Source organism: Opisthocomus hoazin, chromosome 10 (genome assembly GCF_030867145.1).
Source record: "Opisthocomus hoazin isolate bOpiHoa1 chromosome 10, bOpiHoa1.hap1, whole genome shotgun sequence".
NCBI classification, from domain to species: Eukaryota; Metazoa; Chordata; class Aves; order Opisthocomiformes; family Opisthocomidae; genus Opisthocomus; species Opisthocomus hoazin.
In genome coordinates, this window is record NC_134423.1 from 16917563 (window position 1) to 16942533 (window position 24971).

General features: G+C 41.2%; 1 protein-coding gene across 3 annotated transcripts in view; it reads left to right on the forward strand.

Annotated features, from left to right (window-relative positions):
• The window catches only part of ALDH1A2 (aldehyde dehydrogenase 1 family member A2), a 60470-nt gene extending 45535 nt beyond the window's left edge, over positions 1-14935 (forward strand). For all 3 annotated transcript variants that reach the window (XM_075431852.1, XM_075431853.1, XM_009935684.2), the window contains exons 8-13: positions 2485-2587; positions 5457-5641; positions 6382-6546; positions 6986-7143; positions 7954-8028; positions 12655-14935. In XM_075431852.1, coding sequence (XP_075287967.1) covers positions 2485-2587; positions 5457-5641; positions 6382-6546; positions 6986-7143; positions 7954-8028; positions 12655-12727 — 759 coding nt within the window. In that variant the 3' untranslated portion in view covers positions 12728-14935. The remainder of the gene's footprint in view (positions 1-2484; positions 2588-5456; positions 5642-6381; positions 6547-6985; positions 7144-7953; positions 8029-12654) is intronic.
• The last annotated feature ends 10036 nt before the right edge of the window (positions 14936-24971 follow it).

A 24971-nucleotide genomic window follows, 5' to 3' on the forward strand; every position in this document is an offset into this window, starting at 1 on the left:
CCTAAAAGACCATACAGATTGCAATGCTATCACTTATCCCTTTCATGCTGTCTTTCTCCATAAAGAGAGGGTCAGTCACAAAAGGCTGCCTTTGTCACTAAATAATCACAGTGCTGATGCCTTCCCTAAGACTTTTCTCAACCTGTAAGTGAATAAGGCACAATAGGAGCACAGTGAACAAAAATGCTGAGCAGCATGAGCCCTACTATCCTGATGTTTACGCTGATTTCTAACGAGGAGACCACAGTGAAGCTGTCTGTTAAGCTTATACTTGGAAACTTGAAAACAACCTCCCTCTATTAACAATACTTTGGACCATACTTTTCCAAATTAACACTGTTGTCTCCTAGCCCTCTGGATTTTAATTTTTGCCATATACATAATATTTGGACCTCCGTATTTGCCAATCACTTCTTTGCGTAGAAACCTTTCAAAATCTTTTCTTAGATGGATAAAAGAGTTTTGACATTAAAGTGGTAGAATGGAAGGCAAAGAGATGGTGGGCTGGACACATTACTCTGCCTTCCTTCCTCTGTTCAGCTCTGTGAATTTTTGAGGGGAAGTAGGTGGTCATTCTTTGAGAGACGGAGGTTCAAGGTAGTGAGGGTGTGAATGGCCTTGGCTGGCACTGGCTATAAACACAGCACTCTCACTGGTTTCCAGTGTACATTTTCTGCAGTTTAAGAGACTGGAATTTCCAGATGACATGCTCGATGTATGTGGTGGGGGTGGAGGGCAGAAAAGGTCCTTCTTTTTTATGTTCACTTCTGGCTGTCAGTCAAACATAGCAATAAAATCAGCTCCAATTAAGGGGATATGCAAGGAATTTCATGATAATGTCAACACTCCATTCCATCACTATAGGGGTAACGAAAAGAAGATAATTTTAATTTTTTTTTTTTTAAGAAATAACCTCACTCACACTTGATTGTGGTATCACCAGATAAACAGTTAAATCACAAAGCTACATGAAGTGGTTGACAATTGCTTCATTATCCTGTGGGGATTTTGCTTTGTTTTTTCTGTGGGGGCCCTGGTTTCTGTTTCATTTGCTTTCTGATTACTCCAGTGCTGACTTCACTTTCTCCAGCAGACTGCCTTCAGTTCTCTAAAAGTTTCAGCTTCTCGTCCATTAACCCCTTACTGCAGGGAGTCTCACTCACCTGAACTCAGAAATAGAAAACAGCTAGAGAGACCAGAGACTACACGGAGAAAAAAATTCAGCTCTGGACTCACTCCCATCTCACTTCACATCTAACTTTCTGTGCGACCTTAAAACATGCCCCAGTTAAAAAAAAGTGCTTAGCAAGGTTCTTAAACTTCTCAATATTGAATAGATACTTTTAAACATGTGTTTTACCATTTCATACACCTAAATCTACATGTGATTACTTCCTTAGCTGCAAATGGGTGCAGCTACATTGCAACAGTATAAAATCTTATCTATTTTGGATTCATTGATCCAAGGGAGAGGAGAATTTCCAGGGAGCAGAGTGGCCTCTCCAACTGTACTGATGTCGAAATACGTCAAATATGTAGCTGTCAAACTGCTACTCCATTTAATCTACCCTCATGCTTCTTGGCGAGATCTTCAGTTTAAGGCTACTCCAGCCACAGGGCTGCATTCTGCTCCAGCTGACCGCACAATCTACAAAGACATTTTGGAGGTGCACCAAGAGGAGGATCTCCTCAACCCATATTAAGATTATCTGTGGTGCAGCTGAGAGTCAGGTCTGGGATGGTGCTTTTGTAACTTCTTGTCGTACTTGGTATTCTGCTGTGTGCTATTAATCCTGCAGAAAAGGCCAATGATTTCGTCATAATTTGACATATTCTGGATCATGACTTCACAGTCAAATTACTTAAACCTTTGGGCGCTGAAAACTGTATTTTGAGAAGAACAAATGCCCTCCTATAAACATGTTGGCTAGCAGTTTAGTAACTACAAGTAGTAAGAGTGAAATAAATTCTAAAAGCAGTGGTCACCTGGGGTAACTAACACTTGGACTATATAAAGAAGTATGATAGCACTTATTACTAATGAATAGTAATAAGCTTAATACATGCTTCCTACATACTTAGATATCAGATCTAACTTTTTCCACTAAAAATGATGTAACTAAACCCCTTAATAATAGTATCTGAAACCTTGTGAACATGCCACTAGTTTGGATGGAAGTAATTCTAGTTACATCAATTTCAGATTTTTAATTCAGCCCTTCTAAAGCACCCTAAAAGAAAACTCTAAGCCGTTTTAGCATAGATGCAAATGGGTGAAGGGTACGAACACTTTCGTGCTGTGCCTTATCCCCTCGCAATTTCTAGAAAAAAACCTGGAAAGCTGTCCGCTGCTGCTGAGAATCTGTTGGGATTGAAGAACCTGCTGGATTATTTAGAGCTTTGTTCCAGTGATAGCCAACATTGGCTGTTGAAGTGAACTGTATGACTACATTCCCTGTAAAATGTGTCTCCATTTCCTTTCAGGTTGGGAAGCTGATCCAAGAAGCAGCTGGAAGGAGTAATTTGAAGAGAGTTACACTGGAGCTGGGTGGGAAAAGCCCAAACATTATTTTTGCAGATGCTGATTGTAAGGCAGCAGTTCCATATTTTTCTTAAAAACATATTTGTGAGGGGTCTTTTTCTTTTTTTAGAGCATATCTTTAAGAAAAAGTGAAATGGACCAATACAGCTGTATCTAACTGCACCTTTTAATCTTAGAGAAGCAGCCTAAGGTGTGATATTTTTTATAAAAAGACACAATATTTGAACCCACAGATTCATGACAACAAGCATATAGAAGCGGTGTCAGTCACACTCATAGTCCCATACACATTTGTCATCCTAAACTCTGCAGCAAGGTGGTTTAGTGCTTTAAGTCTGGAAATTCTGTGATTCTTTGGCTTCATAGCAATTACAATAAGGGAGGGCAATTTACACTTGAGGGGCTAATCTATACTCCGTGCAGTGTTCCTTTGTTAAGCTGTTTGATAGTAGCTATGAATGGAGATTATTCCATTTTTTAAATTTTCACAACTGAAGAATTGTGTATTGAAATATCCTCATTGCCACTGTCAGCAGGGAGCTAAAGATTTTGTCAGCTGGATGATGTGCAGCTGAGATTTTTGGCACCTGAGAAGGCACAGGACAGTGGTTTAGGATAGGATAAAAACAGAAACTGGAAGTTTCTTCTTAAATGATCAGAAATAGTTAAAAATGTTGATATCTAAATTGTCAGCATGAGGTTTTGAAGTTAACACCCCATTAAGATGAACGGGACAGTTCACACCTTGGTTTGAGCTATTGTTTCAAGCTGTGTGCAGGCACACTGTACTCAATGCATTTTCTGACAACTTTGAAACCCAAATAAATAGACATACAAGGATCTGGTCTTTTAGTTTAAAAGAGGAAAGTGAATAGAAGAATGATTCTGAAGAGCACTAATTACAAGAGTTGGTTACCATCCTATATTTGTTTCAAAACTTACCAATGTTAGAAAGACGAGGGAAAGCTTGAGAACTTTCAGCAGCTTTCCTTCATAGAAATGTTTCGCCAAGTCAGGGGTCTAAATTACAGCCACAGTCATCCTGGTAAGCTAAATAGGCTCCTGTCAGCTGGAGCCAGGTGCAGATGTTACAGCCCTCTACCCCAGTTACTCATCTCCATCTGCCACCAGAACTCACCATATCTCAAATGCCCCTAACCCACTAACTCAGACTAAATCACCAGAACACTTCTAGTAGAGCAATACAGGCTGGGGACAGGTCTGTGTTACGGCCTTCCACAGAGGAAGGACAAATGCTCTAGCTGCCACACAGAGCTGTAGTTCATCTGTGACTTGATGTATCTGCCAAGTTAAGGTTGAGGAACTGGGGAGAAGTTGCAGGCAACAGGGGAGAGCAAAGGTTTCTTCAGGACTGTCTGTTCCACAATATATCATACTAAAGCTCTCCAGTCTTCCCATATTACAGCCACCAGCACTTGACCTGAGATTCAGACTTCAAATCCCTGACTACTTAAGAACAGCAGACAATTTGCTCACCATTCCAAAGGAGCTGTTTGTTCTATTTGAGGAACACTGCGTGCCAGAAGTTAGCAGAAAGCATGACAAAGCTGTTTAAAGTTCAGTGCACCAAAAAGCAGAGCCCCTCATGGTGAAAAACTGTTAGCAACAGAGGAAGAAATCTCAGTTAATCAGTTCTATCCACTAGTGTGTTCAATCTCCATGGAGCTGCCTGGGAAAACTTGAATGTGGTCCAGGGAACACCCTGTACCTTTTTTTTTCAAAACCACACTGAGGGCAGAAAAAGACATTTCTGTTAGATGGAGTTATTCAGGATGTGCTGAAAGTAAAGCACTGTTGGTTTGTTTATTCCATAAATGATTATACTTTAAGCAATGTTCCAAAGTGCTACAGCTGATAACAGAGCTATTACAGAGCGGTAGGGCATCACTGTTTAAGGATGAATTCAATATTCTTGTCTAGTCAGCTGTTACACCCAACAGGAGAATTTAGTGCTCAGTGTCTCAGTATGCCTGGATCCTCTCTCCTGCTTGGATAGTGGATGGGTTAGTTGTACCTCCAGGGAAGTTAGAGTAGAAATCACAGGTTGATTGTTCTATAATTGTCCTATAGTTTTAAAGCCTTTATGGATCACCTGTATAGGCCAAGAAGATATTTCTGTCTTGCAGAAAAATAATCTGTTTTTTTGGAAAGGATAGGTCTTGCCATTATCAAAATTAAATTTTCTCAAGTACATGGCTGGCTGCAATTCTCACATATGCAGTATTAAACCAAGTGCAAACTTGGGATCACAGACAAATTTTTCCCTCCTCTACTGACCCCAGTCAGATAGACTTCTGTAACATGAGGCACAATCCACTTCCCAGGGTCTCTTAGAGTTTTAGTTGATAAATTACATGTTACTGGCATACAAGACGTTGGTGAAGTTGTTCTTGCATACCCTACTCCTATAGACTGCTAAAGCACTGTCTTGATTTAATTTTTGCAGTGGGATATTAAGCACTATTGTGTGGCTTGCGTCATGAGATGGCATGTGGAATGTATTATCTATGGACCCTTCTTTAACTGGATGATGCATGAAGTCCCAAGTGGTCCCTTGCGATCTAGTGTTTCTGAAACAGTTGTAATGGTCCTACTATCCCTCCAGCATAGCTGTGTCCAGGATGGAATAAATGGGGAAAAAATAAACTTTAGACGTGTTAAAAAACTGTATTTTCACAGGGATTATGACACAAAATTAAATGAATCATCTTCATTTATGACCAGACACAACAACAGCATGTTTTGATTTGGTCACTGTTTTGGGTTTTTTTAAACAAATCCTACTTGTGCTTTGAAGTTTTGAGAACATGGCACTATGTAATACGCATGACACTGGTGCAATAGCAGATGCCTAGGATGTTTCAGAGCAACATATGCTGTCTCGGTTTTTTAGTGGACTATGCTGTGGAACAAGCTCACCAAGGGGTCTTCTTCAATCAAGGTCAATGCTGCACTGCAGGCTCACGGATTTATGTGGAAGAATCAATCTATGAAGAGTTTGTTAGAAGAAGCGTAGAACGTGCAAAGAGGAGAGTAGTGGGGAGTCCTTTTGACCCGACTACGGAACAAGGTCCACAGGTAAAGGCCAAAGGGCTTTACAGCCCAGAAGGTGCCTGGAAGCATTTAAACTCTACTAGGACAGAGGTCAGTCAATGCATACTCACTCACAGTCCGGGGTAGCTGATGTGATAAACAATTTAAAGATTAAAATTCTAAATCTGTAGATAATCTGTGCAGCTCAGACGTGTTTCTTGTTGAGTAAAAACTCTCATCTTAAATATCAGTAAGTTTGCCTCTCAGCTTTAACAGCAAGATTCTGATCTTCAGCCCCCAAGATACAGCTGTAAACGGTGAGAAGCTCTCAAAAGTCTCTGTGGGCACTTACTTTGAAGAATTGTCTACAACCATAATTGTGCTTGTAGACCACTAGAGAGACAGAAGTTCTAAGCAAAAGATGGGCAGAATTAGAAACAGGTCTTTAGAAAATGTTCCTGCCACTGATAACCAGCTGGGCTTATACCATTTTCAGGAAGCTAACCAGGACCAAAAAATAATGATCTGCTTTGTTTGTGCTTATAAGCCAGATTGCTTAGCAAGATGTGGGTTAAGCCACATGCATAAGGGGACGTCTTCCTTAAGAAGACTGAGCCCTAGGTTACAGTCAGCAGCTATTTGTAGATCTTTGGCATCTCCAGCTCAATAAGTAGTGAATATAAGCATGAGTCTACTTACTGGGACACGACTTGCCTAAAAAAATAATTTTGACTTGATTGTCAAGTGCACAATCTGCAAGCCAAACAGCTTCTTCTCTCTTTCAGATTGATAAAAAACAGTACAACAAGATCTTGGAACTGATTCAAAGCGGCATTACTGAAGGAGCAAAACTTGAATGTGGGGGTAAAGGGCTAGGAAGAAAGGGCTTCTTCATTGAACCTACGGTGTTTTCCAATGTAACAGATGACATGCGGATTGCCAAGGAGGAGGTATTCACACACATGAGCAAGATCATTTTAGAATGTCTTGAACATGATTTTTTTTGCTTTGTTTATTCCTTGAGACAAAAGCTTTAGAGTGAAAATTACCACTATATTTAAAAAAAAAAAGCAAATTTTTTTCAGAAGTCCTTATGCACATAGCAACTGATGACTTCAGCTGGGTAAAGAAGCTCAATTTTCGTTACTGGTTGTAAAGTCTCAGACCTCAAAGAAAAAATAAGGGAAAAATGGATGAGTTCCACTAAGGCAACTGCTTTGCGAAATTCATGCAGTTTTACAAACATCTATTATCACTATTAAATGCTGCTGTGGGAATTTGTAAAGATTACAACAGGACAGAGAAGACAATTAAAAAAGCAGATTAAAACAGGAATAAAATGCCTCTGAGTGGGTTGGTTTATTAATTAATGATTAAACTTTGTTGCAGATTTTTGGGCCTGTTCAAGAAATACTGAGATTTAAAACCATGGATGAAGTTATAGAGAGAGCCAACAATTCTGATTTTGGGCTGGTAGCTGCTGTCTTCACAAATGATATAAACAAGGCCCTGACAGTCTCTTCAGCAATGCAGGCTGGGACAGTCTGGTAAGGCAGAAGTTATCACACTCCTGCTCTTGGAGATAAAGCATTTGACTCACTATCATTATGGCACCTCAGTTTTGTGCCCTTTGTCTGAAAAATGTTTATCTAGACCATCCTAGCGGTGAATCACTAAGCAAGACATGGAACAGCTGCAGGGAGATGTTGTGACTCTGCTCACTGTGGGTGAATGCTATTGGAAAGTGGAAAGCGCTTTGCTTCCCATCAGCACGGCAGCCACACTGCTGAATGGCATTACTGAAAACAAACACAGCAGAGTATAAACGATCCTTTCTGTGGGGCAGAGAAATCCCGTGAGGTTTCTGCTAAAGGCACAAAGAATCATGTACTTTTTTACAACATTAAGCAACTGAGGGGACACCTCTCTAGTACTTAGGAAAAGGTAATGCCACTTCTAGAGTTCAATAGCTTGCAGTTTGGTGTGTCAAGCCTGGGTAAACTAAAGATCCATGAGAAATCAGGGAGAAAAAGGACAAATTCGAATCTAATAGCTGTGTGTTATAAACCTGCACTGAGGTTTGTCAGCAGATGAGCGGTTCATTACTGAAGCTGCCTCCAAGTGTTCGGTGCCCTCCTTCAGTCCTCACACACCAAATCCCACTCTCCTTACAAGTAAGGAGCAGAACGTTGTTTTTGTGGCATAAATCCCTCATTTCTTTTCAACATGAGACAAGTTTGTTATTCCTAAGAGGTATACAGTGGCCTTAGCTCCACAAGTTTCAGCCTCTCCCTGAGTTAGTTGTCCACAGGTCTCTCTGACAGTGCAGCTCGACTTACTGCCTCTTCATGTTCTAGGATAAATTGCTACAATGCCTTAAATGCCCAAAGTCCTTTTGGAGGATTCAAAATGTCTGGCAATGGGAGAGAGATGTAAGTATTACATTGCTGTCTTCTAAACTGTTTTCAGCTCTACATCTTAATAAACATTAATAAATCTATCCATGCAAATTAAGATCAGGAAATATACCCATCTGAGGGTCAGGGCATAATACAAGATGATTGATAACCACTGTCAGTTCTAAATGCAATTGATTTACATGGTAAGACCATTTTATTTTCTTTTCCTTTTTTTTTTTTTTTTTTTTTTTTGACGTAGCAGAACAAGTCACTGGAACTCCCTTCTTATTCTGAAAGGAACTGAAAAATTTCTGAGTATTTTTTCTGAGCTTTTAACTTCTGTTTTCTCTGAGTTTTTCTTAGCCATGTTAACCAGCACTTTTACAGAAAAAGATTCTGTTTCTGGTATTGCTATGGGCTTGTTGACTGGGTTGGTGCACTTGTTTCAGAGTTGTTTTGCCATATATTTTGCCTCTCTTGTTATATTTTCCTTTCTTTACTTCTTCCTACATCTGTTAATATAGGTGCATCTGAACTTTATTAAAATGTTATCTTTCTCTTCCAGATTTATAAACAATGTTAAATGAAATCAGGCCTAGAGAAGGACAGACAAATGTGTTTACATCCCTTTCAAAAAATCACCTTCCATTACAAAGCTCCCTGTCTTCTCTGATTCCATTTAGAACTAAGTGTCAAATATTTTGAAATGGAGCTCCATGCTCAAACACTGTCCCCTGTACCTAATTTAAAGTCTTACTAGTTTTTAATTCTCATTACAGTCACAAGGACGTTTAGCAATTGCATCAGCCCCAGATTGGTTACACATACAAAGGAGTCAATTAATGTCTGTGCAGGAGGCATGTATACCAGATATGTCTCTCCTAAGCTTTCAAAATAGCTTATGGCTAATGGCAAACTCAGCAGTAAAACTAAAGTAAGGTCAAACTCTTTAAAACTTTAAATATGTGGAAGTATACAACTTGATCTATAAAATAAGCTCTATGTAGTCTGAAATATTTTCCCTCATTAGGGAGTACTTTGAATAACACATTCATACTGTTCTCCACATTCATGAGTTATGAGGTGATCTCACACTGGCATAAATATGTCAGCTCATCTAACTCTTATCATTGTCAAAATATTCTAAGACTACTAAGCTCAACAGAGCGCATGAGTAACCTGACACTCAAGAGTGACCCCCTCCACTTCAGGGAGGTTAAGTGTGCAAGCAAAATATTCACATATTGATATTGTAGAATTTTTGAAAGAGGGGGAAACCAGGCAGCACCCCAGATCCCATGGTAGTTGTACACTTCATTCCCATCTACAGCTTTGAAAATATTCATCATAAACAATAAATGTTTGGAATGGAAATCATCACTATCTCATAAAGATGCCTGAAAACCTACTTATGAGTAATTGTTCTACTCCTTACAGAACCTCTTTGATCAGATATCACGTTCTAATTCACCTCCTCCCTCCCGCATTAATATGTGCATACTTTTTATTAAAATGCCATGGTTTCTTAGATCCCCGTTTTTGAGGGATACATTTTACAGCATAAATAATGTTGAATCAGCAATTAATGAATAAAAAAAAAGAAGAGAAAGTGTCCATACATATGTGTGTCATTGCTAAGCTAATGCTATGTTACAGACAAATCATAATTGTGCCACTGTGCTGTCTGTGCTAGCAGTGTATTATCTCGGACTTGTTTTGTTCCTGCATTTAAATTCACAGATTTTTATTCACAGATTTTTATCACACATGGGGAATAATATGAACACAGAAAGTTGAGATCTGCTATACTCATTTTATACTCCCACAAAATGTAGCAGGGTATGTGTCTACCAGTAGAGAACGAGAACTCACGTACACAATACAACTGATTTCTGCTCTGTAAGACTACTTAAAATATTCTTGTATTCTTAAAGGAGTCTAAAAGAGGGATATTTTTATACATGTACACTTCTTAAAACTCCTTATCACTACCTGATTAGTGTAGAATTTCACTCCTGTAACTAAAAATCAGGTGACATCCCAGATAGCCACATGTGGCTGTTTTATACTAGATAGAGTCTCCCAAAATTCTGGTCTGTCCGAATGCCTTCAAGGGAAGAAGGTGTCATTCTACCTAGAGCTATCCTTTAAAGTCAGAGGAATGATTATTGTCTGGATAGCTCTGAGATACAGCAGTGTATAATTGCATTCCCACAGAGAAGTGCAAGCAGAAGAACAGTTTGGAGTTGTAATTCTTTTCCTTATCTTTTTTCTCTTGAACTGAGAGAAGACAGTATGTAATATTTCTTTTTGAAGAGCAGTTTGTTCCCTTTCCCTCACACCAACACAACCAAGGGATAGTATCATGCAAATTTGACTTGTGGGCTCCTTCCTTTTCATAGACACATCCCTTGTTCTCACCCTGATACCGAACTGCTATCCAAGAAGAAAGTGGCCATACAACAGCATGTTATTACTCCGTACTTCCCTGTATTAGGCTGTGCAGACAAGCAAGCCATTTAATTGAGCACACACTGACTCTTCTGATCTGAATGTCTGGAATAACACATCTTCCTATTCAGCAAGAGCAACTTTCTAACTTTTGAAAAATACTTGCCTTAGAATTCCTCACAGTTGTCCACTTCCAAACTTTCAGCCAGAAAACAAATGCGTAAGGCCCTGAAGCCCTCAGCTGAAGAAACAGATAATATATATATCTAATTTTGTTTGCCAGACCTAGATAAGAAACCAACTGGAATCTGGAACACACATAAAGGCACTGGATACTCTGTTGGCTAGGTTATCTGTTGACTTGCAAAAATGTGTTGAACAGGTGTCTGGGGCCAAGCCGCAGCCCTGATGAATCAAGCAGAAACTTCCACACAGAGACTTACTAGCATTAGTTATTGGGCTCCACGCAGCTCCTGGTGACAGCTTCCACTGAGCTGTAAGAGAATGGTTCTGTGGCTCAGCTGAGTCTGATAAATAGCTCAAGCTTTTTGTCATTCTTTGGAGACAAATCTACCACTTTCTACTGAAAGCTGGGGCTGGGACGGTCCACATCAATGGGAACCTTTCACATGTGAAAATATCTTTACTAATATATTCGCTTGCATGTACTTAGACTCTGGTAAGTCTTAAAATGCTTACTGATTCATCAGTCTGAGTTAAATATCAACCACTACATCACATGTAAGGCTTACCAAGCCAACAGGCATATCAGAAAGTTTTCAAAACTGCAGGTGGAGCGAAATGGGCTGGTAAATACTGGTATTTCTGCCAAAATGAATTAACTTTCCAAGGAAGGTTACAGGAATTCCTCCCCTGATGTTGTATTTTGTGTGAAATTTACAGTGTAGAGGTAGATATGAGGTAGTCTATGGAACACGAGGGGCATACAGAGGTGTTTAATTGCTTTGACCAGTGGCTCCTCACTCCATTCTGAAAGCAACACTTAGTACAAAGCGGTTCTGAGGAACTCCCCTGAAATATTCTTGATGGTGCTGTTGGCATTAAATTCTGTACAGGGGGATCCAGAGGGAAGGCAGTGTCAAATAGTAAACATGCTAACATGATATGCATGTCAGCACTTTTTAGACTTTAATGTAAGTAAGGGAGCAGTATTGTGTGTGTTTTAGGGGTGGGGATAAGAATTTAACCAAGAAACAAATGTCTAAGAGCTGGTGCAAAAGAATCCTCGTATGAGTTCATATAAAAGAGATACTCTGCTTCCAGACTTGGACTGTACCTGTTTTGAGGTGGGGACATGTTTGCTTTACACACACAGCATCTGGCAGACATATTAAATCTTAATGACTAGAACACACTTCTCCATTACAAAAAATATGCACAGCAAAACACAAATACCTATACTTCAGAGAAGATAGGCATGCAACATCCACTCTAAACCTCAGCAGTTGCCTAAAAGAGGAGCCAGGCCAGAGCTGACTACAACAAAATCTGCACAGCCTTCAGAAACACCCATTTCTTAAGCATAATTTACCCAAAGCAGAACACGTACCCCTCAGAGCTACGTGTCCGACGACTGGGACATAGTAAGTGGTGTCTACTTCTACTAGTAAGGTCTTCTACGTAAATCTAGTGGAAATCTGAGCAGGATGAATGCTCTTTTTCACAGGACATGCAAATGCTGATTTCTGCTGCTGGGTATTTTGTCAGGGAAAAAAGATCAGTGGGTTTGGAGTCAAGTTCATCTTTATCCAGGGTTGCGAGTAGTTAATTTTCCATAGTACTCAGATTGGACCTTCTCTTTCTTGAATGCAAATATAAGCAGCAATTTCACTCGCCAGCGGTGTAGGTTTTGGTGTTTGGACATTTTCGAGGTCTGGAAAGAACAGAGGATATCAATTCACTCCCAACAGTTCCATCAACAGACAGTGAGTGTTTCTGGGTTTAATGTCATTCTGTTATCAGAACACTGCAGCTATCCATTGTGCTTTTGACCTGAACTGAAACTTCATCTTCAGGTTTTCTGAAAGATGGCATGAAAGGAAAACCTGTACAAAATCATAGTACAACAGAAACCCCTGCCAAGAATATTAAATTGCATCTTAACTGTATCAAGGAATCACTTTGCACGGTTTTGCTTGATAAAGAATTAATGTCTGGTGCAAGCTGATGCTGAAATTTGTTTTTTAGGGGTGAATGTGGATTGAGAGAATATTCTGAAGTCAAAACTGTGACAATAAAGATCCCTCAGAAGAACTCCTAAAATGACAAAGGACCACAGTGTGCTGAAGAGCACATGATGCCACCCTCTCTATTCCTTAAGGAGACCAGCACTCAGGAACAAAAAGTGTTACACAATATATATTTAAGAAATTAAGTTGCAACATATATACTGAGCACATAACTGCGTATGTAATGCAAACCAAGTCTGCATGTCTTCATAAAACTCTGCTGAGAATTGTTACATCTTTATAAAACAAATCATAACAAGAGATAAAATTGCTATTGGGCATCATTTAATAATGGTTCTAGCTATAAAGCTGTTAAATGAAAATGCATGCACACACACATTTATCTCTTTAAATAAACAAAATAAGTCTTACTGCTTTCAAGTTGCCTTCTCAAACAGACTTGCCTTGTACTGACATTCTACTTTCAGTCAGGGCTTTACAAGCCAGATTTTACCCAAAAATGCTAGCAATGAACAACATAAACAAGGATCACTGATGTTCTTAAAAAATAAAATACTCTGAACAGTAGCGAGCCAAAAACTGGCATATTGTCGACTTTCCAATTAGCATGCTCACATTAAGAGGTCAGACTGAGGAGGGAATTAAACCATTATATGGACAATGAAATCCAAATACTTAATAGTGAGATTTGGCTTTCATGACCCACAGCGATTTGGTTTTCAAAGTTTGTTTTCATAATTACTTTATGTCTTGCTATAAGCAAAATTCCTCCCTCACTTACAGGAACTTGAACGGTTTTACCTGCCTTCCAAAAGAGCATGGCCAGACAGGGTGGGAGGGTGTTAAGGAGGACAGGAACACATCCCAAGGCTTCACAGAATGTTTCAGCTTTCACTGCTTGTCTAGTTCTGCTGTTGTTACTGTTGTTGTTTTCACCTTTTTTGTTTTTTTAAACAAGTATACGCACACACAGACTGCATTGATTTGGCTCCTATTAAACTGCCTGTGATTACACTGGGAGCTGTTAAGTATTCATTACAACAGGAGGAACCCAGCAAAAGCCCACCTGACAAGAAGTATGCTTGACTTTATTTTCTTACTAAATGATGGCTTGCCATCCTCACCATGCTTGTGAGCCTCAGGTGAGCTTACTGGCTAGTACTGACTTTTCAGTTATGCCTGTTCTTTTTTTGGCCCAGGACAAAAATATGAGCAAGTTCTTTTAGAAGTGAGGTGTTTAAAACCTGTCACATTATTACCTGCTGCCTACAGAATCTCTTCCAGCTTGCAACTAACAAATTAAACACTATCTCTTTCTCCCTTCCAGCTGCAGAGCTCACTGATTCCCCAGACTTAAAAAGAGGTTTCATTTTATGTGTTAACCTAGAATTAAGAAGATTTATTTTTAAACTACAGTAAGTCATCTACACTGTGTAGCTACATTATCTGGGGTGTAAGGACAGAATTATGGCCTCAGATGTAACAGTTTTCCTAGCTGCAGAGTCTATACTACGAACTGTTGAAAACTCCAGACCTGATCAGCAAATCATTTCTGCATGTTCTTAACTTCCTTTACTCTCTGAGGAATTCCTCTTAGATTTGAAGTTGTGTGTGTCCTTAAACATACTGCTGGACCAGGACAAGAGTATCCAGCACTTTGTAGTGCGGTGGCCCTTAATATTTTGCATTTCTAACTCATGTCAAACTGCGTATGTGTTTTTAAAGCAATATGTATACATGACATTGTTCAGAAATGACAGTACATTCACAGACATGGAGGTGAATCAAAATATTCCTGAGTTGTTAAATGAAAATGCCATATACTTTACTGTAGTGTATGTCAGAGTGAAGAAAAACAACATACAGCAAACAAGAGATTAGTTATCTTTTAAACTGCAATATAAAATGTGAAAAAGGAGATTTTATTTCTTTCCTCCGATTTACTTAAGAAAGAAACTTCCTGTGCTAACAGCATTTACACTGTGTACTCTTTTGTATTCTTTTTGTGTATTTTGTATGTCTGTGCTTTATTCCCGGTACATTCAGGTAAACAATATAGAGTTGCCATTTTTTTCAACCCTGTCACTGCAGCTCCATTTGATGCACATGGATTTGTGAAATCCTTTAAATGTACCATCTGCATGGATCCAACAAAACATTTTTCCAGTCCCTACAGCTTTTTGTTACAGTTTTTAATCATGTATATAGTTATATGTTATTAAAAAAGTAAAAGGATATTTTCTATGAAGTTTTTTCCATTAAAAAGGTTTAGAGAAAGACTTCGGACTGTGAGACTCCTTCATTGTTGACAGAGCTATAAAAATATTAAAAAAAAATATTTTCTTAGCAAAAGATCTGCTCTCACAGTAGCTTTATTTTCATTTGCAAAAGTGAATGAAGTAAAAGGCCAATTACATTTTCTGGAATATTATTGCAGCTGTATGAAAAACATTTGTGAATTGCAGATCTAGGTCATAGACAAAGTTCATCCTCACCCTCACGGTCATAAAGTTTAGCTATTGGGGAAAGTCTGAAATCATCAGAACCAGTGGGGCACCCTTGCAAACTGCTGCATCACAGCTTGAGTTTCAGATAATGCTTAAAAAAAATCATGATGCCTTTTCTTTCTCTAATAGTCACAGAGATGGTTAAATTAACACTTGGATCTTTTATGGAGCAATATTCTACTTGTCTTTAATTTCAAAATGCTAAAACACGGGAATATGACAGACTGATGGTTATTCGACAGCCAGTAAAATTCGCATGGCCAGGTACTATACAACTCTCCCTCAAGCAATCCCTTTATTCCAGGGTTACTTTCATTGCCAGGAACAGTATTCCCCTTTTGAAATGGTGCCTATTTAGATAACGTGACTACTCAGTTAATAACAGAAAGCTACTTCATTGTATGGCACATCATGGTTATACCTGAGTGTCACAGAATAATACTGTTGGCTTAATCTAACACTCTACAGGCAATCACAATAGATAAAGTAACTTGACCGAAACAGATGGTATGAAAGAGAATAAAATTTAATAATAGGAGTGAAGTTCTCAAAAAGGAGTACTGATCCTGAAAGTCTGGGATATCAGGAATATACTAAGCAGAGTTTCACTTCTACTGATTAGTGGCATGGGCAACACTCTGTCGTGGGACTGTGAGTAGACAATTAACACTGTCCATATTTCCCATCTCTCTGACCTGTCTGCAACCTGTCTCACCACTCCAGCTAGTCACAAAGGCCCACGCAATGGAGTGCTTTTCTGAAAGCAAAATGAAGGAAGGAAGGTTGTTCTGGAACCCATTGAAAACATAGAGTGTTCTCACCTAACGAAACGAGCCAAGTTCAGTCCATAGTAAATAAGCACTCTGTGGAGTCCCAGACAGTGAAAGTAAATGTATGCATAAATAAATACACAGGTGTAGTAAAGGGAGAGTTTGGAAACAATTATGCATTTCCTCTGGGAAAAGGATGTGAAGAAAGGCAAAAAGAATTTCAGTTCTGTGGCCTTCAGATGAAGCGATGGATATTGATGCTACTTGAACAGCATCCACACACTTATTGGTGCTCTGTTACAAAGAATGCTCTTTCTCTTCCTCCCCACAGAGGCCAGGATGAAAAAGCTTACCTTGCATATGCAGAGGCACTGCGTTACAGTGTCCTCTTATTTCTCAGTTCTGACCTGGAAAAAAGAGAACCCATAATAACACTGAATTCATGGCACCAGTTTAGGTAGAGAGGAAGTCAAAGACAAGCAATACGCTGTACTGTTCACTTATGGCTCTCTGCATGGTCACACCTAGAGCTCCAGAGATCTACATTTACAGCCATCTTAGTTTTGCATCTATACACCTCCATTTACTGCATGCTAACTCCATCAACACAGGAAGTTATTTTTCTCGTAACAACTTCATATCACAATGACTGATATTCACAGTGCTGTATCTATCAGGAAGCAGGAAAAGCCTCTGTGGCTATTAGATGCCATCAGCATTCCCAACCCATTCAAATGGACTTCTCTTAGCACATTAAACTACAGCTACATAAAACTCATCTTTCTTCCTCATCCTTGTTAAACACATAGTTGATTAATTCCTTCTGTATCTTCACTGTATCTTCTGTGTCCACTGACAGTGCACCGGTATCAGAGAACTATGTGTGGCTGTGCCAGAAATTTCAGGAACTTCTGAAGCAAAATGGAGGACTTTGGCACGAAGCTGGGCTGTTTACAATGATAGATTAGGCTGATGTGAGAGTCGTGGTATAATTTCACGTAACTAAAGTGTGGCCAGAATATGCTGCTACTAGGGCTTGGGGTCCCACTTTCCTCTTCCACACAGCACAATGTAGAGTGCTGGGATGCTGGTTTCAATAAGCACTTGCCTAATTTTTCTCAGAGGATTGGAACTGACACACTGGAATTCAAGGTTAACACAAGCAACAGATTATTACAGCTGGCTGCAGTGCAAGTTCAGTCATTTTTGTGGTGAAGAGCAGGTTGAGCTGTCTGTGTAGCCACAGCTGCTAGGCTGGGGTAGAGCTCAGCGACAAGTGCTTCACTATCTAATATTGAGGCCTAGAGGCTGCGCACACATGTATGACTGAAAATCCATCCCAAGACAGTGAGCAGAGGCACAAGGGTGACTTGCCTCTTGGCACAACTGGGATAAGTCACCAGAGCTGTTGTATAATGTCCCTAATCCCCTTAACTTACTGTTAGAGGGGGTGAAAAACAACTTCTACATGCCCCTGGTTTGTAAGAATGGTTAATTCTGAAACACTTTAGCCAGATGAGTTTAAATCCTGAACCCTCACTAAAAGTCAGCCTCACACCCCTAGCACAAGTAGTCTAGAGCCCAGTTGCACCATAAAGACCAGAACTATTTTTTCACGATATCAACAAATTTAAATCCACTTAAGCCACTACTGAAAAGAGGGACTGCACCCACGATCCACTGCTTCTCTGTGGTGAGCATTTGCACTGTTACTTTTCCTGGGTTTATAGGATGAATTTCACCAGACAGCAGAGGCTGTCCTGTACTGGGCACAGCACGCACATTTTCGGCTGTGCCTGCAGTGCTAGGAAGCAATCCAGGGAACGCTATTTCACACGATTTCAGGTAACATTTATAAACACATTATGCAGGGCCCTTGCCATCAGCTGTACCGCCCCTAAGTCTCCAGTGCCCAGGAAGGCTGGGACATCTGCTGGAAAAATTTGCCTCAAGGATCAATGAAGTCTGCATTACTGACATGTTCCCCAGTGCATTACTGTAACCATTCCTTGTGTTGTCACTTAATCCTAGCATCTAATGTCAAATCCTGCAATTTCAGCTGGTTTTGAGGTGTTTTATCTGCCTGGAGTCTCTGGACGAGACCTGCTAAATAAACCTGGATTGTGCAACCACGGCAGCAATAGACTGTAAGAAAATCTCCAGCTGCAGAGGTTGCCAAGGAGGCTTTGCACACAGCAGGCTGAAGTAACCCAAAAGGGTGCTTGTGAAATGTTTGTGCTGCTGGCAGGCAGCACATTGCCAGGACAGATCACACATCATGCATTTGCACATCAAATGAAGCTGCACTGGTCTGAGAGCATGGGAAAGGCCTGTCTTGAACGGCATGTGTCCTACTTCCTAAGCATGTATATTTTACACTTTACACTTGGTTGTTGGCCAGATTGAAAGTACCGCAAGTTCCCCAAAGCTTGTCGTTTTGCCTTTGAAGTAGAACTGTTTGGATAATGTTTCCTTTGGCAATTTATCTATGTAGCAAAGCAGAAACCGCACTGGCCTCTCAACAATCCACCACTAGCTTTTGTCGAAGCGTTCAGGCATTTGTGTATATGCATTCACACACAATTTGATCATTTTTCATGACCTTGCTTAGCTCCTTCTCCCTCGTGGTTCCTCATGATGAAATTGGTGTAACTTGTGCTAATATTAACTCGCTTCATTTGGGGGTTTTTCCCTGCTCTTTGTATGCCTGGCTGAGATCCTATTTCCTACAGCAGCTTAATTAGCAAGACGTTTGTGTGCAGCTCGCTCCTACTGCAGAACAAAAAGAAAATGCGTTTGCACTGCTTCCCCTGACAGAAGGGCTCCAGCTCATGGTCTGCTGGTTTTCTCAGACTCTCCTGGGACCACAAGATGGGACGTAGAGCAGGATCTCTTGTAAAGTGTCTGTTGTTTCCTGATTTCTATTGGTCCAAAACCTCTCCCACAGTCTTCTGGCACTTGGCATTCAATCTCAAAGCACAGTCAGTGCCTGGCAAGAGAAGCCTCCTTTTTGTCTTTAATTTTGAACTTCATAAATACTCAGGTTTCTGGGAAGGATGCTGAATGGAAAGGTACTCTTTGCTCCCACCAAGAAACTCCAGATTAGGAATGACAGCTAAAGCATTCCCCTTGCATCTGGTGGTCCTGCCACTAGTCAGAACTCCCAGCTCGTTCATTTAGCATGAGAGTGTGGCTCTGTCTCAGAGCTGGCTAGTGAGATGTCCTATCCCCAGGCTGTACAGCTATGGGGACTAAGCAGACAGCCTTTATTCAAGTCAAGTATTCCAAAAAAACCAGAAAAGTCACCCAATACTCTTCAGCCTTATTCTTCCAGCATCATGTGCACATTCGCTTTTAAATACAACCTGGCTGTGAAACTAAGGATAAAACGACATTGTCTCCAAAGAAACTGGCATTTGTAGAGCTACCAGTCTATGGTTCCTGAATAGCCTGGAGCTCCTGAGCAGTAGAAGGAAAGCTCCTACGCTATGATGTTGCATTGCACAAGGATTGCCTTATCACAGTGGCTGCCACATCCGAGGAGAGGTGAGGAGGCAATCTAGTGAGGCTGCTGAGAGCACTACACCCCTTATGTCCTGGCATGAAACTAAACTGTAGCAACAGACTCTTCCCTGAGAATCTGTCCCCTGCTTCTCCACAGCACATACTGCATGCCTCAAGCCACAGGAAGCTATTGCCAGAGAGCTCCTGGGGACTGACATGTTGGCCGGGCTTCTGATCACATCAACATATACCGAATCACCTGCTCCCATAGCTGAAACTGCAGCAAAACCCAGAGCAGCTCCTGCTGTCTTCGCTGCAGCCCTGCCTCTCCAGCAGTCTTCTTGCAGCATTTGCCTCCCAAGGACAAACACAATTTGCCAGACATGTATGGGAAAAAATGCCCAGGAAATACCACTGGTACAACAGACTTTTACAGGAGTCTCCTTAGTGAATGCAGTGCAGAAAATTTGACCCCTCTAGATTCCTCTTTGGAAACCTCTCTGATGCCACCATTTCAGATTGCTGTAGTGGGAAAACGACTGTAGACTCAAGCTACCCAAACCTTTTCAAAAAGACCCAGAAAGATGCTCTCATCTCCTGCATCTGTAGCAACTTTATAGCCAAAGCTCTGGGACAAATGTTTTAACTTCATATTCCATTATAAAAGATATAAAAAAAATATGATGACAAAATCACTGCAGATACTGTTTCTCAGTGTTTCACATCACCTTGCAGCTCTTTCCTATGAAAATGCCAAACCTGTTTTCTTCCCTGTAGTGCACTGTGCATGTATTATAGCAGAGAGCTGGTGCAAAGCTCTGCTAAAAGACAGGTATGCTGGTTCATTTCTATTTTAAAAACACATAGAACATCCTGAGTTCTTTCTCCGGGTTTTGGCAAAGAGGCTCTTTTAAGTAACTGTGTTCTTAGGTAGAACAGCAACAAATCGCTCAATGATTTGTTTTTATAATGTCCTCTCCGGGAAGACTAATTACCAGCCTTCTAGCATGCAGTTTCAAACATTTGGGGCCCCATTCTTTTTCAGGCAAAATTCATACTACGGACTGCAGAATATGTCTGGGTGGGGGCATTTTGCTGAAAGTGTCTAAAAGCTTTAGGATTATACGCTGGCCAAGAGATTTCATGATGCTTCTAGAATTTTGAAAAATTAAGGCTGAAAAAAACATGCTTTCCTCTGTATTACTATTTGTCTCTTTGGGGTAGTAAGACAGTCACCAAACCAACGTCACTGCAAATGCTCTTCTCCACTATTTTGTACACAAAGCTCAGAACAACAAAGGCAGATTTCATGCATTAGCAGTGAAAGCTGTGTTCAGCAGCAAGAACCACATTGCACAGAGCAGTGCAGTGTGTTGAGCCACCAGCAGATTCTGCCTGGCACAGAAAAACAAACTGATGGGCTTCTTCCAATTTGTCTTCCTTTTAGACAAAGTTTTAGGACAATCAACTTTTCTTCTTTGTTATTCTCCCTAATGGACTTCTTTCCCCCTTCTAATTCCTACTCCTCTTGGAGTAAATGGTGCCTCTCTGTAGGTTCTGGCTGAGGCAAGGCACTGAATGTTTAACTTTACTGTGCATATAGTCTCTGCCAGTATTTTGTAGCTTTGCCATTAAACCCTGGGCAGGCCGGGCAGTAGTTCCTCATCTATACTCCTGGGTGATTTAGACAGCAGAACCAAGGCAACAAATCTAACTGATTTTCCACACTCAGTCACGGCAGCCAGTGTTCAGTAAGTCATTATTAGTTTCATCTGCACCAGCCTATCTTAATCTGTCCATCATGCCTTTTTTCAATTATAGATACCAACCTTCACAGCAAATAATTTTGTAATCTATTTCTATTGGGAAATTAAGCAGTAGCAAAAGCACAATATATTCAGAACTCATTGTTCAAACATGTTTTATAACCCTTAAAATAAAAAATAAACAATCACAAAGACTTGCTGAATTTCTATCCACAGTCGAGTCTTTCCCTGCTTGGAATGTTATTAAAGCTCTGGAAGACATGCTTCCTTACTTTAGCTTGAGTCACAAACCATCTCCTGTTGCAATCACAGGCAAATTATTACCTGAGCAACTGTAGATGCTGCTGAGCAGAAAGAAAAATTGATAAATGAGAAGGAAATTTACAGAAGGGAAGGGGCAGTGGGTGTGGGTGGCTTAAATAGGCTTTCACTTCCCTCACAGTGCTTAGCACACCTCATACAGTTTCGTGCCTTACTCCCAGTCATAGACTTTATCACATCTCCTGCACAGCTCTTCTTCTACAACCTTCCGCAATTGTCCTTTCAGTGGCATTATTTTAGAAATCTAAATGGAAAGGTTCCTCTGCATATAAGAAAGCAAGCTCCGTAAACCTCACACAGTATTCAGAATTTCCAGCCTCCATACAGAATCCAAAGTCATGAATTTGCTTCACCTGCTTATGTATGTCAGGGACTTTTAAGAAGTTCAGACCTGGAAAGACACTTGTCCTCTCTTCGTGAGACTGCAGATACAGGCACTTCCTATGGAATATATTTACAACACAAATAGGCTTTGGATGGTCAACAAACCGAAGTTACAAGAACTGAGGGAGTTACAAGGTAAGCATCGATTTTGAAACTGTTCTAATAAAATCAAGTTATTTCAGCTGTATTGGCCTGCAGGGACAACAATATTTGCTTTCTTTTGCATCATCTTTGTCACTCCTCCTTCATAGCACAAAAAAAAAAGTGTTAATTGGTCACCTGATTATTTGTATACAGTCGATCAAAATCACAGCCCCACTGTCTTCTACAAACATCATAGACTTGGTCTAGGCCTCAAAGGTTTTAGAAGTAAAATGAAAAGCCAGGAAAAAATAAAACAATTATTACCATTTTACAGAGAAGTTGTCTGAGTAGCCAGGGAGCAAGTTAGGAAAGCTAAAGCCCTGACAGAATTAAATCTGGCCAGGGATGTCAACGGGAACAAGAAAGCCTTCTATAGGTATGTCAGCGACAGAAGGAAGACTAGGGAAAATGTGGGCCCTCTGCAGAAGGAGGGTGGATGGATACCCAGGATATGGAGCAGGCTGAGGTCCTCAACAATGTTTTTGCCTCAGTCTTCAACAGCAAGTACCCTAGCCACACTGCCCAAGTTGCAGAAGGCAAAGGCGGGGACTGGGAGAATGAAGCACCACCCACTGTAGGAGAAGACCAGGTTCAAGACCGCCTAAGGAACCTGAAAGTGCACAAGTCCATAGGGCCTGATGAGATGCATCCACGGGTCCTGAGGGAACTGATGGACGAAGTTGCCAAACCACTCTCCATCATATTTGAGATGTCGTGGTGGTCTGGGGAGGTCCCCACTGACTGGAGAAGGGGCAACATCACCCCCATTTTTAAAAAGGAAAAAAGGAAGACCTGGGGAACTATAGGCCAGTCAGCCTCACCTCTGTGCCTGGTAAGATGATGAAGCAGATCCTCCTCGAAATTATGCTAAGGCACATGGATAACAAGGAGGTGACTGGGGACAGCCAACATGGCTGCACCAAGGGCAAATCGTGCCTGACCAACTTGGTATCCTTCTATGACGGGGTTACAGCATTGGTGGACAAAGGGCGGGCAACTGACATCATCTACCTGGACCTGTGCAAGGCATTCGACACTGTCCCGCATGATGTCCTTGTCTCTAAATTGGAAGGACATGGATTTGACAGATGGACCACTCGTTGGGTAAGGAACTGGATCGATGGACGCACTCAAAGAGTTGCAGTCAATGGCTCGATGTCCAGGTGGAGACCAGTGATGAGTGGCGTGCCTCAGGGGTCAGTACTGGGACCGATACTGCTTAATCTCTTTGTCGGCGACATGGACAGTGGGACTGAGTGCACCCTCTGCAAGTTTGCCAAAGACACCAGACTGTGTGGTGCGGTTGACACGCTGGAGGGAAGGGATGCCATTCAGAGGGACCTGGACAGGCTGGAGAGGTGGGCCTGTGTGAACCGCATGAAGTTCAACAAGACCAAGTGCAAGGTCCTGAACGTGGGTCAGGGCAATCCCAAACACAAGTACAGACTGGTCAGAGAGTGGCTCGAGAGCAGCCCTGCTGAGAGGGACTTGGGGGTACTGGTGGATGAGAAGCTCAACATGAGCCAGCAAGTGCGCTTGCAGCCCAGAAAGCCAACCGTATCCTGGGCTGCATCAAGAGAATCGTGGCCAGCAGGTCAAGGGAGGGGATTCTGCCCCTTTACTCCACTCTTGTGAGACCCCACCTGGAGTACTGCATCCCGCTCTGGAGCCCCCAACATAAGAAGGACATGGATGTGTTGGAGCGGGTCCAGAGGAGGGCCACAAAGATCATCAGGGGGCTGGAGCACCTCTCCTACGAGGACAGGCTAAGAAAGTTGGGGCTGTTCAGCCTGGAGAAGACAAGGCTCTGGAGTGACCTTATAGCAGCCTGCCAGTACCTCAAGGAGGCCTACAGGAAGGATGGAGAGGGGCCTTTCCACAAGGGTGTGTAGTGATAGGACAAGGGGGAATGGCTGTAAACTAAAAGAGGGCAGATTTAGATTAGATATAAGGAAGAAATTCTTCACCATGAGGGTGGTGAGGCACTGGAACAGCTTGCCCAGAGAAGCTGTGGCTGCCCCCTCCCTGGCAGTGTTCAAGGGCAGGTTAGATGGAGCTCTGAGCAACCTGGTCTGGTGGAAGATGTCCCTGCTCATGGCAGGGGGGTTGGAACTAGAGGGTCTTTAAGGTTCCTTCCAACCCTTACCATTCTATAATTCTATGATTACAGAGGAAAATCTCCTACAAAGGCTAGGACCGAGCATAGATCTCCTGACTCCCAGCACAGTGCCCTGCTTGGTACTGGCTTTTTACTGAGCCGTGTTTCTTGCATATAAACACTGTAATTATAGCATTGTAAAGGAAAAATTAATACATGCCAACACATACACAGAGAACTGATGAGACTCCTACAGAGGAATTTTGTTTGTCTGAAGATCTGTAGGAGTAGAACTTAATACTTTTCACTTCTGACAAACTGAGCTGGGGAAAGCCCTTGAAATTCTTTGGAACTAAGGATCTTTTAAGACCTTTGGTAGTGGGGTCTGATTTTTCTTGTTACAAATGGCCACATCAGCCATTCATTTCAACATATTTAGACTCAGTGCAGGATCTCTCAGCTAATAAATAATACCATCAACTTTCACCAGGGCTTGACCATAGAAAAAATGAGCTTTTCAGCACTTGTATCAGCTTACTGCGGTTTTGGTGTGTTGTTTCCTGCTTCTCCACAGCCAAGCAGCAAGCTCCATACTTAGATATGCCTGTATGATATTTATTTATTTATTTTTACACATGCACGTGCACACACACACACATGTTCAGGCTGCAGGGTTTTTATTTGGATGCATACCGTTCAACCCCTTGCATTCCTTTTCTCTCCCCATTCCTGCATTTGCTCCCCACAACAGGAGGTGAACTTGCAGAGGACCTAAGGACTGTTCATCCCTTTTGAGTTCACTGGGAACCTCTGAAAACCTA